At 44.0% G+C, this 18,976-nt stretch overlaps 1 protein-coding gene across 1 annotated transcript; it reads right to left on the reverse strand.

Annotated features, from left to right (window-relative positions):
* Positions 1-13,082: 13,082 nt before the first annotated feature.
* Positions 13,083-13,574, reverse strand: LOC123446663 (glycine-rich RNA-binding protein GRP2A-like). Its single transcript, XM_045123224.1, has 2 exons — positions 13,443-13,574; positions 13,083-13,250 (listed from the first exon to the last, which is right to left on the reverse strand). The coding sequence occupies exons 1-2, from the start codon at positions 13,572-13,574 to the stop codon at positions 13,083-13,085; spliced, it is 300 nt and encodes a 99-aa protein (XP_044979159.1).
* Positions 13,575-18,976: the final 5,402 nt, after the last annotated feature.

Below are 18,976 nucleotides of genomic sequence, written 5' to 3' on the forward strand. Positions count from 1 at the left end.
TACTCTTAGCGAATGTCTTGTGCACTGGGATATCGATGATACCCCTGGTTAACTCGAGGTTGACGTTTTCTCTCTAGGGTAGCTTCTGATAGTTTGTGATGGACTAGTTGGAGCACCCCCGCGGGGTTAAATCTTTCGAAAAGCCGTGCCCGCGATTATGTGGCAACTTGGAAATTTGTTTAACATCTGGTTATAGAAACTTTAAGTAAACTCAGTTAAAATATGCCAAATGTGTGCGTAGCCGGGACTATCTGTGCTCGTGAGTTTTTACTCCGGGAGAGGACATGGTGGGGTTATGGTTGACTTAAGCAGGTGTTTAGGATCACTTCTTGATCATTACTAGATCACATTCATTTATGCGTAGACCAGTGAATTTTAATTATGTTCTCGTAAGACACCCACCAAATAATGCTTAGCGCGGCTACAACCTCGCCACTTAACCATGCCTTACCCAAATGACTTAATTATTCCCGATATCTTGGTCACATGATTTGTTGAGTCCCCGTGGCTCATAGGTTACTACAACACCACAGGTTCAGGTACCGCAGATCCTGAGATAGATGATGCTTCACAACTCCAGTGGGAGTACGATGAGGAGAGCACGCGCATGTACGTGACATACCCCGATGAGTAGAGGGTCCTTGGTCGCCTCGTGGGATAGCGATATAGACTTCATTGCATTTTATCATTTCTTTTCATGTGTAGTCGGACCATGTCTTCTGGATGTTTGAATAAATGTTGTATGACTTGTAATGTAGCATGTGGCGAGTGTAAGCTGACTCATATACTCACCTCCTCTTTAAATGTATCTGCAATGATTTCTATACTTGCGAAATGCTGAGATGCGCCTCTATCCATATTAAGGCCTCATCTCCAAATACGGATAGTGCCTCATCTTTGACGTTACACCTGATGGCCAGGATTCCCTGGAGGCAAGGAAGAAGGAAAACAACGGTGGTGACAGTGACACGCGTCCTCGAGCAGTAGGATATAGGGGGAGGCGATTAGGCTGCATTCGGAGAGCAGGGGACGTCGGAGCAGCGGGAGAGAGTTTGCACGATCGCTGCTATTCACCCCGGTCTTCCAACGCCACAGTTGGATCTGATGCTTGACATGGTGAGGGGAAGGGCTTCCACGCTGCCGCCATCTCATCCGGCTACCCTGTTGATGTCCCTTCATCCCCGTCGTCGCGTGTGAAAGAGAGGTGGAGGCGTGGCGGCGGAGATTGTATGACAGAGGAAAGGGGAGAGAAGGAATGGTGGCGGCGGCAGGAGAATAAGGAGACCCTGTGTTGGTTAGGTCGTGGCTAGTTGGATCTCTATTTATTACATCTTAAAAAAATCACTCTGCCCGCCTAACCTCTATGCATGAGGTGGCACCTGCGAGGAGACGTTGTGCACTTCGCTCATGAGAAGTGTACTATGTCGGCTCAGTCTCTCAAAGATACATGATAACAATACACTGAAGAAACATTGAGTCCCCCCCAACTCCTGCAACCCACGGTAGCCGGGCCGCGCCTTCCGCCTCCCGTCTCCCGCCTTCTAGCCCCCTTCCATCCTTCCTCCTGCTCTTGCCGGTGTGTACTGCTGGCCAATGGTCGGGCAGCTCCGATGGCGCGGACCTCTAGCCTTGGGTGGCGCGAGGCAGCCCTAGCCCACATGGTGCTCCTGGACGGCGACGGTCCGGCGTGACGGCGGGGTCTTCCTTGGTGCAGCGCGGGTGGCAAAGGTGGTGGTGGCGCCGTCGTTTGTGGCTGGGCGGCGGTGGTGGAGCTCTGACCCTGCAGGGCGGTGGTGGAACTCTGACCCTGCAAAGGTGGTGGGCCCTTTGGGGCCGATCTAAGTTAGGGTGGGTCTGCCTTGTTGCCTTCGGTTGGCCCGCTGAGCGGCTCGTGACGGAGATGAGAGCGATGACGCCACACCGGTGCAGCGTGGCGATGGGATTACGGGCGAGGTGCTCGGGAGTACAAAGTAATAAGCCCAACTTCTAAATGTCGACAATTATATCGCCTTTATAACTAGCAAAATCCTATCAGCCGCATTGTGCGGTAGATTATTGTTGCTTCGCACAAAGCGAGTGACCAACGAGCGACATGGGCCAACCAATTATTTGTAAAAGATGTGTTATAGTACCGACCGGTTTTGGGAACGTTCTAGGAGGTTTCACATGATTTTTTTTGCTCCTCAACCGGTTATATGTCTTTTTTCCTTTCTATGTTTTTTCGTTTTTCTTTCCTTTTTATTTTTTACTTTCTTTATTTGTTTTCCACTTTTTTATTTTCTTCTTTCTTTTCTGTTTATTTTTTATCATTTTAAATTTCTTTTCTATTTTTCATGTTTTTTCCTTTTTCAAAATTTCATCTTTCAAAATTGTTTCGAATTTTTAAAACATGTTCATGCTTTAAGAAAATGTTTAGTTTCTCAAAATATGGAAGTGTTTCGAAAAGTTGTTCACAAATTCAAAAAATGTTTATGTTTTAATAATCGATATCAAATTTTCAAAAACTGTTTTTATTTTCAATTTTTTTTAGGTATTAAAAAATTGTTCACCTTTTCAAATTTGGTTCACAAAATTGAAAATATGTTCATCATTTAAAAAATTGTTTCCATTGTTCTTTTAAAATTTTATTTTTTGTTTTTCCTTTTTCATTTTCATCCTTTCTTATTCCTAGTTTTCCTCTAAAAAATTTATCATACATTCACAAAATATTCGGGCATTTCAAAAAATGTTCCAGCTTTCTCGAATTTATTCACATATTCAAAAAATGTTTATGTTTGCAAATTTTGTTAACAAATTTAAAAAATGTTCAGGGAATTAAGGAAATTGCTTGCGCTTTGAAAAAAATGTCCGTATTTTCAAAAAATATTTTTGTTTTCAAATTTCGTTCACAAATTAATTTTTTTTGAGAATTTCAAAAAACTTCATGTTTTTAGAAATATGTTTGCATATTCAAAAAATGTTCATGTTTTTAAATTTTGTTTGGAATCCAAAAAATGTTTAGGAATTTTAAAAAATGTGCCAGGTTTCCAAAAATGTTAACAAAATTATAAAATGTTCACATCATCAAAATGTTAATTTAGGTTAAAATTTGTTAGTAAATTCAAAATTTGTGCTAGTTTTGAATAAAATGTTCGTAGTTCAGGAAAACTTGGTTGGAGGAGGTCCACGGTTCGAGCCCTTACTTGAACAATAGTTTTTGGATTTTTTCGTGTTTTGTCAGTTTCGTGGGATTTTTTAAGGGTCTTGGTGCAAATCTAACACGTGAGGTTCTCATTCGGACTAGCTAGCACAATGCCCCCATTGATACGAAGTCACGGGTTCGAGTTACAGTGTCTCCATGTGTGTATTTTATGCTTTTTCTAAGTTGCGAACGTGGCACTCGAAATGGATCGGCCCAGGTTAGACGCCCCTCTGCAATATGCTGGCACTTTCCCGTAACAAGCGGCATATAGGAGGTCTAGTATAATTAATCGCAGCTGTGAAACCACATGCAGACGTGCTTTCCAAATCACAATTCCACACCAACCTCTGATTGAATAGTTTAGGGAGACTATATATGGCATCCTCAGCCCACTAGGGTCCAAACCATGTTGCTCGCATTTATTTCTGGATTTATTGCAGGATTGCCGACGATGCGCATTCAATGGATGGATATGTTTCCGTCGACGACGAGGTGCCCACGATGACTTCGTAAATATGAAGATGATAAGCCGGTTGAGTCTCTCGGAAATACATGATAAGAATACAATGAAGAAACAATCAACCTCCAACTCCCGCGACCCACGCCGCCCCCACGACGACTGGGTCGTGCCCTCCGCCTCCCGCCTCCTAGCCCCCCTTCCCTCCTTCTTCCAGCCGTCGATGGTGTTCTGCGCTGGCCCTTGGCCGGGTGGCCCCGGTGGTAGCGGACCTCTGGCCTTTCCCCTCCTAGCCTTGGGTGGCGGGGGCAGCACTGGCCCAGGTGGTGCTCCTCGTCGGTGACTAGTCGGCACGACGATGGGTCTTCTTTGGTGCAGTAGGGTGGCCAAGGTGCTGGTGGCACTATCGTTGGTGGCTGGGCGGCGGTGGTGGAGCTCCGGCCCTACAAGCCCAGACTTAGGCCCTTTGGCCCCGATCTGGGTCCTAGCGGGCCTGCCTCGTTGTCTCCGGTTGGCATGCTGAGTGGCTCGTGACGGAGATGGCAGCGATGACGCCACACCACTGCAGCGTGGCGATGGGAGCTTCACGGGCTTGTTTGTGTCCGACCGAGCTTATGGGCCAAAGAGGGTAGCAGCGGCAACGGCCTACGTGCAGCAGCATGAAGGCAGGGACTTTACGGGTCCTAACGCTTGGCCGTGCCTGTTTGGCCTCGTGTGTCCCTGCTTCCATGTCTGATCGGCACCCGGATGGCGGTGGAGGACGTCTTCCTGGTGGTTGCGCTGCTGTCGCCCTCTGGTTCCAATGGCTCGGTGTGCTTTTGTCGTCGCGTCCGGATGGCTACCGTTAATGACAGTGGAGGTTGTTCCCTCCTGCGTGGTTGTGATTCTGTCGGACCTTGTGTACGGCTATTTCGTCTTAGGTTGGCCGGCCTTGCTACGTTGGCCATGGTGAGACAAAATGGTGAGTGCAAGACCGTGGTGGCGTATGTTGGTAGATGGCTTAATTAGTGGAGCGCCTCGGGAGAAATCCTTTGTCATTTTGATACTCACACGATGACACATGAGAGTGTTAGCCTTCCTTCTTGAAAGGCGTCGGGTGTACCTCTTTCCCACTCCTTCGAGCGTACCCGAGGAAACCCTAGGTCTTGTCCGGACAATAGTGTTATCGTCGTCATTACTATCTTTTTTGGAGGTGTTGTTTGGTACGCGGCGAATTGAAATGCTGGGATCGTGGTGGGAATACTCCGAAGAGGGCGCAACTGTTGCGAGTCATTTCTGTTTTCTCTTTGTTTTTCTTTTGGGTGTGGATGTATTGTTTGCCCCAACAGTGTTTTTTGTTGTATTGTGTGGTTGCTATATTAATATAACGGGGCGAAAAAGTATTTCATGTGCTTGTGAGTCTATCGAAGGTATTCATAGAAATAAGATGTACGTGTGTGTTTATAAAAATGAGTTGTATCCGAGTGTATATAAGCGCTTGCGTATGTATTTTGTTAAAGCTTCGCTTGGTATGGGTGTAATATTTCACACCCGTATTTATTTTACAGGTATATTCTCCATACCACAACATGATTTCCATCTGTTTAAAAACAACGGACACAGGTTCGTTTATATTTTACGAGTGTATATCGCTGTGAAACGACGATCCAATCAGGGCATAAAATCAAGAGACTTCTGTGCAGGGCGATTGTGCAGTCGAGAAAAGGACGGCGGCGGCCAGGTTCGACAACAGCGACTACGGCGCATGATCTACCCGGCTGCTACTTAACGCGTGGTCGCTAGTGGTGACAACAGCGATCTGGCGTGTTGCTGCCTTGCGCATCCCAGTCATGAACAGCGATCTGGATGTTGTTCAAAAACAGAAAAAAAATTAGGAAGAATCATCGGTGCATGCTGTTTTGTGTTCAGTTTCAGTCCTTTGTTTAGGCTTGTATAATTCTGAAATTCCTTCGTAAACCGGGCCTCCACTGGTGGAAAAAGGGCCTTTGGTCGCGGTTCGCAACTGCCATTAGTCGCGGTTGCGCAACCGCGACCAAATAGGCGCGACTAAAGGCCCCCCCTTTAGTCGCGGTTGCTTAAGAACCGCAACTAAAGGCCCGTCCACGTGGGCGCCAGGCGGCCGTCGGGGCGGAGGACCTTTAGTCGCGGTTCTTCTGCCCAACCGCGACTAAAGGCCCCCCCCCCCCTAAACCTGTTTTCTGTTTAATTTGTATTGTTTTATTTCTTTTGTGCTTTATTTTAATTTTGAAGGAGTTTCACATATTCTACGGTACTACATACATGCATATGAATGTACAATTTCAAACAAATTTGAAATTAGAACCAAAAAGAATTCAAGAGGAATATACAATATATATTCAATATCATCGGATGACCATATACAATTTTGAACAAGTTTCCATACATAATTTAATGCATATGAAGTTCTACGTCCTCGTAATGGTGTTCTCCTTTACGATGGAGGACTTCCCTCCTGAACCATCCAGCTAGTTCCTCTTGAAGTGGTCGGAAGCGAGCTTCTGGACTAAGCATCACCCGGAGGTTATTCCGCTGAGCATTGGTATCACTCGGAACCCGCTCAGAGGTGTATCTCCGGATCATCTCATAGACATAGTATCCACATAGATTGGTCCCCGCTGGCTGAATATCCCCACCATTCTTAGCCTTTGACCTTTTGAATTCTAGCTCTTTTTTGAATTCACCGACCTTTGTATCTACGAACCGTCTCCAAACCCTACGAGGCAAAGAAAATTAAATGAACAAGAGAGTTATTAGTTACTTGATATTAGGAAATGAACGAAATAGGCCGATCGATATAGAGCGCAAATGAATGAAAATAATTACTTCTGCAGCATTCTTCTCATGCCGCCCCAAAGCTTTGGATCCATATTCAGAGAGTCGTGGACGAGACATTCTGAGGTGTCAACTTTAATTACTAGCAGAATCCAGTGGAACCTGCGGACACGATACATGCACAGTACGTCATGCATAACTCATCGATTAGCCGGCCACATATCATGCATGGAGTAAACAAAAGAGAATGTGCTCAAGACAGAAACACTCACCCAAAATGGTAAGGAAATAGAATATCACTTTTGAGTTCCTGCTTTGTAAGAAACTGCCACAGGTCTGCCTCCATGTCGGCGGGGTGATGCTCCAACACATATCCATTAACGATGTGTGGGTCAATGAACCCAACATCATGGATGTTCCTTACTCTGCATTCCTTAATCTTCATTCTGCATGTATAATAGCGGACACAACAATATAGTTACGACATATATATAGTGCAGGCAATATGAACGAGATGGGGTATAAATAAATCACTTACAGAACGTAGCAACTGATGATAGATTTGTCGAGCTCGCGCAGATTGAAAAGCTGGAACAATTCACTCAGATGAATTTGTACATAGTAATGTTTGAAGTGATGCTCATATCTAACTTCCGCATAAATATAATCTTTGGCGTTTTTATTTTTTATGTAACCCTTGTACCATTTCAGCAGACCTTTCATTTGTGGAGGTAGATCCTCTTCCTGCGCAGGCTCGACGAGAGGCCCATTCTTCACATATGTAATTACTACCTCCTTCACTGGCGCCTCATCAAGGCCTAACATTTCACGAAGAGTAATACCTAAGTTGGCCGCTTGTTCTCTGGCACTCGTTACAGTCAATCCATGTGCTGCCGCAGCTGCTATGATATCGGGGTCATCCGGACCGGCGGCTTTCACTATAAGCGGGGCAATCGATTGTTTACTTTGTTCCCCGAGCTGGGCAACTCGTTTCCCGCTTTTTTTACTTTCTAATTCCGTTTTCTCGGCCTCCTCCAAGGCTTTGTTCTCCTGGTTCTCCGCCCGCTCTTTCTTCTCCTTCAACATGAGTGCCTGCCTACGAAGTTCACGTGCATAGTCGTCAGGCAGATTCTTCGCGGCTTGGGACGGTGTGCTCAAAAATGACTTAGCCCACTTCTTTTGCTCATCAGAAAATACTGGCTTGGGCTCGGGCTCTCTTTTCTTCTTGCAGTCCGCCTTCCATTTCTCATGATCAGCAGCCGCCCTCGCGGCAGTTTCCTCGGCACTACGTTCCCAAGGCCTTGTGGGGAGAGGCTTCAGTGATGTTCTTTCAGGGAAAATTCAGAAAAATAAAACTAATTCAATTCAATATGTTAAAAACACAAAAATTATATCAAAAAATTAAGAAAAATAAAACTAATTCAATTCAAAATGTTAAAAATACAAATAATATATCAAAAAATTCAGAAAAATAACACTAATTCAATTCAAACGTCCTTATCCCACCGACAGTTTTCTTAGATGACACAAAAACCACATTTAGTCCCGGTTGCACCAACCAGCCGGGACTAAAGGTTAGATGACCAGCTCTGGATTCCTCTTCTTCCCGCCATTTCTTCCCTGTCTTCCCGCCTCTTTCTTCCCGCCACTTTCTTCCCGCCTCCTGTCTTCCCGCTCCCATTTTTCCCGCCATTTCTCACTACATATATGTAGCCCGGCTTGGCCAGCATTATCACATCTCTACAATCTCTCATCACTCTCTCATGGCTTCCACCGCACCCACTCTAACCTACCAGCAGGTGGAGGAGCTTTGCGCCTCGAACTACCCTTGTCCACCGGGCTACCGCGTCCCCACCGGCTGGAGCCTAAGCGCCGGCGGCGTGCCGGTCCCTCCCGTCCCTCAGGGTACTGCGCGTCGGGCGGCCATCACGAACCACTACTACCTCGACCTCACGCCGGAGCAGCGGATGAATCCCCGCTGGCATCCCGATAACCAGCATACTTGGGACGCCTTCTTCATCAATCGGCGTGAAAGGGCGCTCGCCAGGTATGAGGAGGACGGTCTGCCTCCTGGGAACTTCCACGAGGCCGGCCGTCGGCTATGGTGGTACGGCCGGACTCTGCAGAGCGTCATGGACTACATCACGGCCGGCGATATCCCCCGCCTGCGCTACCCTCAGTTCGAGCCACGAGCGCCGCCCGACGACAGCGACGACGACGGCGGCAACTTAGAAGGCGACGACTACCAGTACAACGACGACAGCAGCTATGAAGACTACGAGTATGCATATTATACGCCTAGGCAGGAGTATGACTAAATCACTCCAAATTTCATGTATCATCAGTGGTATCTCGAATCATTCGAAAATGGACACCAAACACATCACGGGTAATATAATTCACATGATCCATTCAACAAAGTTTGGTACAATAAATTATTACACATCATTTCTTCCCTTGTGTCCCTGCTTGCTTACGATTGTGCCGTATCCATGGAGCATCCTCATCATTTAACTTAATGCTTGGGTCGGTGTTCACTTTGAAGGGCGGAATTTCAGCAAACATATTATAATCTTCTGACATGTCTGTCTTGTCCTCCACTCCCACGATGTTTCTTTTCCCTGAAAGAACAATGTGGCGCTTTGGATCATCGCATGATGTACTGATCGTTTTCTTATCTTTCCGTTTCCTTGGTTTGCTACTCATGTCCTTCACATAGAAAACCTGAGCGACATCTTTCGCTAGGACGAATGGTTCGTCAAGGTAACCAAGATTGTTGAAATCCACCATTGTCATTCCGTATTGCTGGTCCACCTTTACCCCACCTCCTGTTAGCTTGAACCATTTGCACCGGAACAAAGGGACCTTAAAGGAGGGTCCATAGTCAAGTTCCCATATCTCCTCTATGTAACCATAATATGTGACCTCTTGCCCATTCTCGGTTGCTGCATCAAAGCGGACACCACTGTTTTGGTTGGTGCTCTTTTTATCTTGGGCGATCGTGTAAAATGTATTCCCATTTATCTCGTACCCTTGGAAAGTCGTTATAGTCGAAGATGGTGTCTTGGCCAACATGTACAGCTGATCTACAACATCATTGTCATTCATTAAATGTTTTCTCAACCAACTGCCGAAAGTCTCCATGTGGGCCTTCCTAATCCAGGATTCAGGCTTCCCCGGGTTGTCCGAGCGTAAAATATTCTTGTATTTCTCAAAGTACGGAGCCACCAAGCTGGAATTGGTCAGTACAGTGTGGTGTGCTTCAGTCAGAGAATGGCCGTCCATACATATCGTTGATTTCCTTCCGATCGTGCCTTTTCCACTTAGTCTCCCCTCGTGCCGCGATCGAGGAAGACCAATCGGCTTAAGGTCAGGAACAAAGTCAACACAAAACTCAATTACCTCCTCATTTCCATAGCCCTTGGCGATGCTTCCTTCTGGCCTAGCACGGTTACGAACATATTTCTTTAATACTCCCATGAACCTCTCGAAGGGGAACATATTGTGTAGAAATACAGGACCGAGAACGAAAATCTCTTCGACTAGGTGAACCAGGAGGTGCGTCATAATATTGAAGAAGGATGGCGGGAACACCAGCTCGAAACTGACAAGACATTGGATCACATCGTTCTGTAACCGTGGTAGAACTTCTGGATTGATTACCTTCTGAGAGATTGCATTGAGGAATGCACATAGCTTCACAATGGCTACTCGAACATTTTGCGGCAGGAGCCCCCTCAAAGCAATCGGAAGCAATTGCGTCATAATCACGTGGCAGTCGTGAGACTTCAGGTTTTGGAACTTTTTCTCCGCCATGTTTATTATTCCCTTTATATTGGACGAGAATCCAGACGGGACCTTCATACTGCTCAGACATTCAAAAAAGATGACCTTCTCTTCTTTGGTCAGAGCGTAGCTGGCACGACCTTGAAACCATTCCGGATGCCGGTCATCAGGGTCTTTCAAACGTTGCTGGTCCTGCCGTGCTTCCTTTGTATCATTTGTCTTCCCATACACGCCCAAGAAGCTTAGGAGGTTCACGCAAATATTCTTCGTAACGTGCATCACGTCGATTGCAGAGCGGACTTCTAGGACTTTCCAATATTCTAGCTCCCAGAATATAGATTTCTTCTTCCACATGGCTGCGTGCCCGTCAGCTCCCTTCGGAACTGATTGTCCGCCAGGACCCTTTCCAAAGATGACTTTCAAATCCTTGACCATATCAAATAACTCAGCACCAGTGCGTTCCGCAGGCTTCGGCCGGTGATCTGCCTTGCTGTTGTAATGCTTGCCTTTCTTTCTTACTGGATGAATTTTCGGAAGAAATCGATGATGCCCAAGGTACACGTTCTTCTTACAATTTGGCAAATGTACACTTTCAGTCTCATGTAAGCAGTGCGTGCATGCATTGTATCCCTTATTTGACAGTCCCGAAAGGTTACTAAGAGCAGGCCAATCGTTGATGGTTACGAAAAGCAACGCTCGTAGGTCAAATTCCTCTTCTTTGTGCTCATCCCACACACGGACACCAGGTCTGCCCCACAGCTGTAAAAGTTCATCAACTAATGGCCTTAGGTACACATCGATGTCGTTGCCGGGTTGCTTCGGACCTTGGATGAGCACTGGCATCATAATGAACTTCTGCTTCATGCACAACCAAGGAGGAAGGTTGTAGATGCATAGAGTCACGGGCCAGGTGCTATGGCTGGAGCTCTGCTCGCCAAAAGGATTCATGCCATCTGTACTTAGACCAAATCTTATGTTCCTTGCGTCAGCTGCAAAATCTTTGAACTCTCTGTCGATCTTTCTCCATTGCGTTCCATCTGCGGTGTGTCTCAACTCCCCGTCCGACTTACGGTCCTCTTTGTGCCATCGCAACAACTTGGCATGCTCTTTGTTCCTGAACAAACGTTTCAACCGTGGTATTATAGGAGCATACCACATCACCTTGGCGGGAACCCTCTTCCTGGGTTTCTCGCCCTCAACATCGTCACCAGGGTCATCGCCTCTGATCTTATAACGCAATGCAGTGCATACCGGGCATTCATTCAAATTCTCGTATTCACTGCGGTAGAGGATGCAGTCGTTGATGCATGCATGTATCTTCAGAACCTCTAAACCTAGAGGGCATACAACCTTCTTTGCTTCGTACGTACTGGCGGGCAACTCGTTATTCTTTGGAAACATATTCTTCAACATTTTCAGCAAGTTTTCAAATGCCGAGTCAGCTACACCTGCCTGTGCCTTCCATTTCAGCAAATCCAGTGTGCAGCCCAGCTTTTTCAGACCATCATCGCATCCGGGGTACAACGACTTTCTGTGATCCTCTAACATGCGATCCAAATTCTCCCTCTCCTTTTCAGTTTCGCAGCGTCTCCGTGCATCAGCAATGGTCCGACCAAGATCATCAACGGTCTCATCACGTGCCTCTTCTTCACCTTCACCTTCCCCTTCACCTTCCCCTTCACCTTCAGCATCCTCCATGAAAGTATCACCGAAATGAGCAAGATAGCTTTCATCCATGAAATCATCCCCTTCTTCATCTTCTTCCATTATAACCCCTCTTTCTCCATGCTTGGTCCAACAATTATAGCTTGGCATGAAACCGTGCCGAAGCAGGTGCAGGTGAACTTCTCTTGAGGAAGAGTAACCCTTCTGATTCTTACAGTCAACACATGGACAAATAACAAAACCCTTCTGCTTGTTCGCATTAGCCACTACGAGGAAATCTTTCAAACCCGTAGTGAATTCGCGGGAGAATCGGTTACCGTACATCCATTGCCGATTCATCTGCATTATTATAATATAAAATATATAATTAACCATCATGCATTTGTTAAACTAACTAGCTATAAACAATAGAAATTAAACAATGAACAACACACATGCATATATATTTTATCAATGACACACATGCATGAAAGGTTCAAGTTGCTAACCGCGATCGAGGAGGAAAAAATAAATGAGGAACCTCAAGTGTGGCTCCAACACTTCATATCATGTTTGTTTCACGCTCTTGGGGCATTTCATCAAACACCTTGTGTGCATAAGAGGAACCAAAAGCAAACCTACACCCCCTTGTGAAGCTTGTGAAGAGAAGTGGCACCAAATGGCTAAGTGAGTGTGCTGAACTGGTATCTATAGGGGAGGAGATTTAGTCGCGGTTGGCATGGCAAACCGCGACTAAAGGCCTTTGGGCACCTTTAGTCGCGGTTGGCCTGGCCAACCGCGACTAAAGCCCCTCACGTGCACCAGCTGGCCACCGAGCGCCCTGGCCCAGGCCTTTGGTCGCGATTCGTCTGCCGAACCGCGACTAAAGAAATCATTAGTCGCGGTTCCTACAGTATCGCGACTTATGAGGCTGGACGGAAGCCTCTTTTTCTACCAGTGCTCGTTTCTTAATAAAACATCTCCGGTTGGTTCCAAATAGAAGAGAAACTCTTCGATGTCATCTCTCAACTTAAGAAAACAAGGTACAATATATAAAAGGACTAGATGTTCAACAATCGTAAGCGAACGATGCGCACGACCAACAATCGATAGGTTCAATTTCAGGACCATGTACTAAACGATCACGGGAGACTTGATAATTAAATGAAACGACACCTAGACGACAACATGAATGCCCGGGCGGGCCGACCTAGATGTTCTTCATCTCCTCCAGCGGCGGGGGCGTTGATTGGCCCTGTCGACGGTGATGGTGCGGCCGCCGAGCTCCTGGCCGTTCATGTCCTGGATGGCGTTGCTCAACGAGTCCTCATTGTCAAACCAGACGAAGCCGAAGCCGCGGGATCTGCCTGTCTCCCGGTCGGTGACGATCTGATAAATTAATAGTAAGATCGAGTTACGCAGATGGAAATTCCACCAAATAATTACAGAAACAAACGACTAACAAGCAGAAACAATGCGGCCAGGCTGAATCTAAACCATAGAAAACAACGAGGAAAACTGTACAGATCCATCCAGCAGCAAACAAAGGCATCATATATAGTCTAGCACCATCGAGCATGCATCAACCAAAAAGTAGTCGGCGAAGGCGTCCTTGAGTGAGCGCTCATCGGTGCCCCAGGGGAGGTTGCCAACGTAGGCGCGGTACTCGACCCTAGAACGGTCCTCGTCGGAATCCCACCACGGCGCCGACATCGCACTAGCGATAAACCCTAGCCGTGATACGACGACTTATGAGTAATGGATGGAGGGTTTCTTTGTTTCTGCGAGAGGACGAATAACAGCGTGATGCGTTTGATTTGTTGTCCTAAACCTCCAGGACAAATATATATAGAAAGAGCAGGATGCGCTAGCAGACTTGGAATCAAACTCATGTACATTGGATGAGTCCTAATGCTTCGACCAATTAAGGCCCTGTTTGAAACCATAATAAATTATAATAATATGGATTATGAAGATAGATTATATAATCTGGTTTATAAAAATAATTCAGGTGGGCATGTTTGGAGACCAGATTATATAAACTGTAATTCAGGTTTTACATTGTACAATGATATGTCTGTCCTGTATAAAAATAGGACGGTGGCGGTGGCAGTGGGTAATTATCACCAAATTTATAAGGATAATATGTCATTAGTAAGCCATAATCTGATTCTAGCTGGGTAGAGTAGATTATGAGTTTTTAATAATCTGGTCATCTAGTTTTTAAAATCTACTCCCCCTGTTCCTAAATGTAAGTCTTTCTAAAGGTTCAACTAATGGACTACATACGGATGTATATAGACATACTTTAGAGTATAGATTCATTCATTTTACTCCGTGTGTAGACACCTAGTGAAATATCTTAAAAGACTTATATTTAGGTACGGAGGGAGTACAATCTAAACTGTCGTGTTTCGAAACATAATACTTCACAGGTTCACGTTAAAAAATGGGAAATTAAAGTACTTAAACACTAAACTTATGTTCAAGTAAAAAGGCAAGATTCATGGGTTCTCATCAAAAAGCCTGAACAGGTTCACTCAAAAGGCCTGAGTGCTCTATATATATATATGTGTAAAAGCACATTGTGAATGTTTTCTTAAATTCACACGTGTGCCAAGCCTAACCCCGGGAGCTCCTACCTGTCGCTATCTACAGTAGGTTGCCGCTCGTTCGTATAGAGGCGGGCGAACTGGCGGTCAAACTGCGCCGACCCAATTAAGAGAGAACGCCCAAGCTACAGTGTTCAGTTTGGGACCTTCCTCACCGGTTTTGGATACCTTTTAGAAGGGTCATAAACTAGTATTTACAGGTTTTTTTGTTTTTATATTTTTTTTTCAGTGTATTTCTTTTTCTTTGTTTCTATTCTTTTTCTCATTTTGTTTTTCCTTTTTCTGTTATTTATTTTATCTATTTATTTATTTGTGTTACTGTTTTCTCTTTCTTGTACTTCAAAATTTAAAAAATATATATTTCAAAAATATTTAGAAGCTACAAAATGTGCAGTTTTTGAAAAATGTTATATTTTTTTGAGAATGAGATTTTTTTTAAAAAATTCTACCATTCTTTTGGAAATTTTTCCTCTTATCAAAATTTGGAAAATGTGAACAATTTTTTAAGCAGAACATTTTTTTAACTTATGTACTATTTCTGAAACAGGAACACTTTTTGAAAAGGCAAACATTTTTTGGAAAATGAAGAACACTTTCCAAAATTACCGAAAATTTTCGAGTCATGAACATTTTTAGAATTTCAGAACAAAATTTGAACAAGATTTCAGTTTGTAAACAAATTTTTAAAAGAGAGAAACATTTTTCGTAAAACAGGAAAATTGTTTCACAAATTTATGGTTTTTTTTCATCAATTATGGACTACTGATTAATTTTTGAAGCACAAACATTTAAATATAAATAGTGAACAAAATTTTAAACACGGGAAATTTTTATGAAATTCAAAACAAAAATTTAAAAGTATCAAACAAGAAATAGGAAATGGGAAAAATTGAAATATGTGAAGAAAAAAATGAAAACGGGAACAATAAAAAAATATTAAATAACAAGAGAATTTTTGAAAAATCTCGAACATTTTTTGAAATTACTATTTTTAATGAAAATCCAGAATATTTTTTGAATTTATGGACAATGTTTGAAAACCACATTTTTCCGAAATGTGGAACATTTTTTAAAAGCGATAACATTTTTCTCAAAATACCAAACTTTTTCTGAAAAAGCCAAACAATTTTTGCTAATCCTAAATTTTTTTTGAAGTTATGAATGTTTTTGAAAAGCGGCAACTATTTAATATGTAGATCATTTTTTATAAAAGCAAAAAACATTTTTTGCATTTGAAGAACATTTTTTGAAAATCCAGATCATTTTTCGAAGCATAAACAAAAAAAGAAAAAAAAGAAACAGAAAATGAAAAGAAAATGAAAAATAAAAAATGAAAAAAAGAAAAACCGGTTCAGGCTACCTTCTAGAAGTTTTCCAAAATCAGAAAAAACCGGATGGAAACCTATAGAAGGTTTCCGAAACCAGCAAAAACCCTTGGAGATGTTCCATTTGAATGGCCAGCTAAAAGGGTCGCTCGATCTCCCTATGCGAAACCTCGATTCTGTGCCACAGAATGCGGTAAATAGGAAATTCCCCTAACCCCATCATTTGCGTGGGCTGTGTTGGGCCTTTACTGCACCTATACTGGGTTGGGCCTTTACTCTACCTTTTACTGTAGTTTTTTTGTAGCTTTATTGCGAGAAGCAAAAAATATCAATACCAAATTAATAGTCTCTTGGACTGAAAAAAATACTAGATATTCCCACCTTGTTTTTTTGCATCAAACTTCATCCATCTAGCTCTTTTCTTGAGTTGCGTGAAAATCAGCAAGGCATCTCAATAAAAGTGTGAAGTTTGGGTCTAATTTATCTTAGAGAGTACGTGTGGATAAAGCGATTACGAGTGAATTAAGTTCACAAATTAAGCTGGTGATGCATTAAGAGCAAAAAGAGGACCGTGTTGTCTAATACTAAGAATACTATGCCCGCAAGGGTTCAATTTACTTGGATTTTTTGGAAAAAAATTACCGCTGTTGTTAGCACGACAGTGTGACTCGGGCTGTTCGTATATGTGGGCTTTTTTTTTACTATGAGCATTTTGCATGTTATGTTCATCGCTGTCAGTTGAACCGGTCAAATTTGTGTGGGAGTAGAGTGTGAGGAGTAGGAAGCGTACGACGCGTGTAGTTCATGAAAAATGTGGTGTCATCCCGGTGTCCTTGGTTTTTTGTTTGAGATTGGTTTCGGTCTCTCTCTCTCCTTTCAGTTCTCTCCACCTGTCCTCTTTGACTCTCTCTCTCGAAGACACCGGCGAGCCTGTCGCAGCTTCATCGCCTGTACACGCTTATAAAAGCACCCCCTCCTTCCCTTCCTACCTCGTTCGCTCTTAGTCCGACCACTGCCTCTCACGCATCTTCCGTCCACCCCGACTTCGCCGGAGTAGCGCATATGTCTTCCACCGAGGGTTGTGCCTTGCCCGAGCCTCCATTGTGAAGCCCTCATCTACCTTCTTGCTACCGCCTCCCATCTGTCCTTGATGCATCCGAGTTGGTGTTGCATCGAGAAGAGACGGCTTACAGGAAAGACGTGCGGAGGCCACGGCCAAGGATGCGCAAATCCGTCAAGATCGTGTCCGTCCAAGCTGCTGGGTATCTCGTCGTCCTGCATTGCTCAGACACGCCTAATGCTCGACACTCCGAGCGGTCTCGCGTCTTGTCCTCATATTCACCTAGGCCGCCGGTGCTACGTCGACCCGCGTCATCGTCGTGGCACGAGGAAGCGCCGCAAGGTCCGAAGGACGACTTCCTTGACATGTCTTCTCCCAGACCAGGATCCTATCCAAATAGGGGAAGCATCGACGACGACGCTGGCAAGTCAGCGATGTACTGCGTATTAGGATTATCGAGCACCTCTGACGTACTACTTTATTGATATTTCCTCACTCCACTCAAACTAAAATCAGTTCCTCTTCCTTTCATTGTTACTTACAATTTTCCTATCTTTCTTGAATAGAAGTATCGGCACACAAAGTATACTCCAGAGACAAAAGAAGGTAAACAAACTACTACCTCTGTATCATAATATATGACATTTTAATTAGCAGCTCAAATGAACTACTAAAACGTCATCTATTATGGTACGGAGGGAGTACGAAAGATAATTATTGTTTCTAAGTAACGGGTATCGATGCCTTTTTTGCCATTTTAACTATTCACCCATACTGTATGTAGAGAAGACCTTCATGGACATTAAAAGGTACAACCAGTTAGCACTGGAAGTGATCTGTTGCTAAAGAAAGTCGAGCATGGTTTTCTTGCATTTTTAGTTGTAGTTCTGAACAAGTGAACATACCCTACTCTCCTTTAGATGTGATTTCTTTAATTTACTTTTGGTGTAGGATAGTTGATACGTGTCCAACGTATCGATAATTTATGAAGTATTCATGCCATATCCATCTATCTTTACAATAATTTTATATGGTTTTGATGCACTCTGCATGATTTATTTAGAACTAACCCAGACTGACGCTCTTTTAGCACAACTACCATGGTGTTGTTTTTTGTGCAGAAATCAAAGTTCTCCAAATGCAACGAAACTTTTTTTCGATTTTTTTGGAATAAAAGATGCACTAGAAGCTTCGTTGGAGGTCCGGAAGAGCCACGAGCTGGGCGCAACCCACCAGGGCACGCCAGAGGCCCCAGGCGTGCCCTGGTATCTTGTGCTCTCCTCGTGTCCCATCTTCGCGTGAAACCGACGCCCAAAAATCCTATAAATATAGAAACCTCCTGAAATAACCCTAGATTAGAAGTTTCGCCGCCACAAGCCTTTGTAGCCACGAAAAATCAATCTAGACCCCGTTCCGGCACCTTGCCAGAGGGTAAGATCATCTCTGGTTGCCATGTTCATCATCCCGACGGAGGCCATGACGAGGAGGGAGTAGTCCACATTCGGGGCTGAGGGTTTGTACCAGTAGCTATGTGTTTAATCTCTCTCGTGTTCTTGGGATGTAATGATCTTGATATATCACGGGCTTTGTTAATATAGTTGGATCTATGGTGTTTGTCTAGTGCTATTGTTGTGATGAATTGAATCTTTCGCTTTAAGATCTCGTTATGTTAGATTGAATATTCAAGTTTCAGAGCACATAATATATGTCTTGCATGCGCATACCCGTAGTGACATTGGGGTATTCAAGTGATTCACTTGATATATATTATGGCATCAACTCGCGGATTCCCGAGGTGATAATGGGTTAATATAGGCATAGGGGTTGATTGCATGTTTTCATACTATGTTCTCTAATAGAAATCTTGGTGTGCTCCTTGAAGTTCTTTGTGTTGGATTGAGCATTATGAATATGAATTTTTTATGTTGTTATTTTAGTCCGAACTCTTGATAGATCGATAAGAAAGTATAACTTGGTATCCTAGTACGAACTCTTGGAAAGATTTATTGGAAAGAATAACTTTGAGGTGGTTTCGTACCCTACAAACAATTTCTTCTTATGTTCTCCGCTAGATAGGAACTTTGGAGTGATTCTAAATCGCACGTTGAGGGATTGTTA

The sequence above is a fragment of the Hordeum vulgare genome, chromosome 4H (genome assembly GCF_904849725.1).
Source record: "Hordeum vulgare subsp. vulgare chromosome 4H, MorexV3_pseudomolecules_assembly, whole genome shotgun sequence".
In the NCBI taxonomy this organism is placed as follows: domain Eukaryota; kingdom Viridiplantae; phylum Streptophyta; class Magnoliopsida; order Poales; family Poaceae; genus Hordeum; species Hordeum vulgare.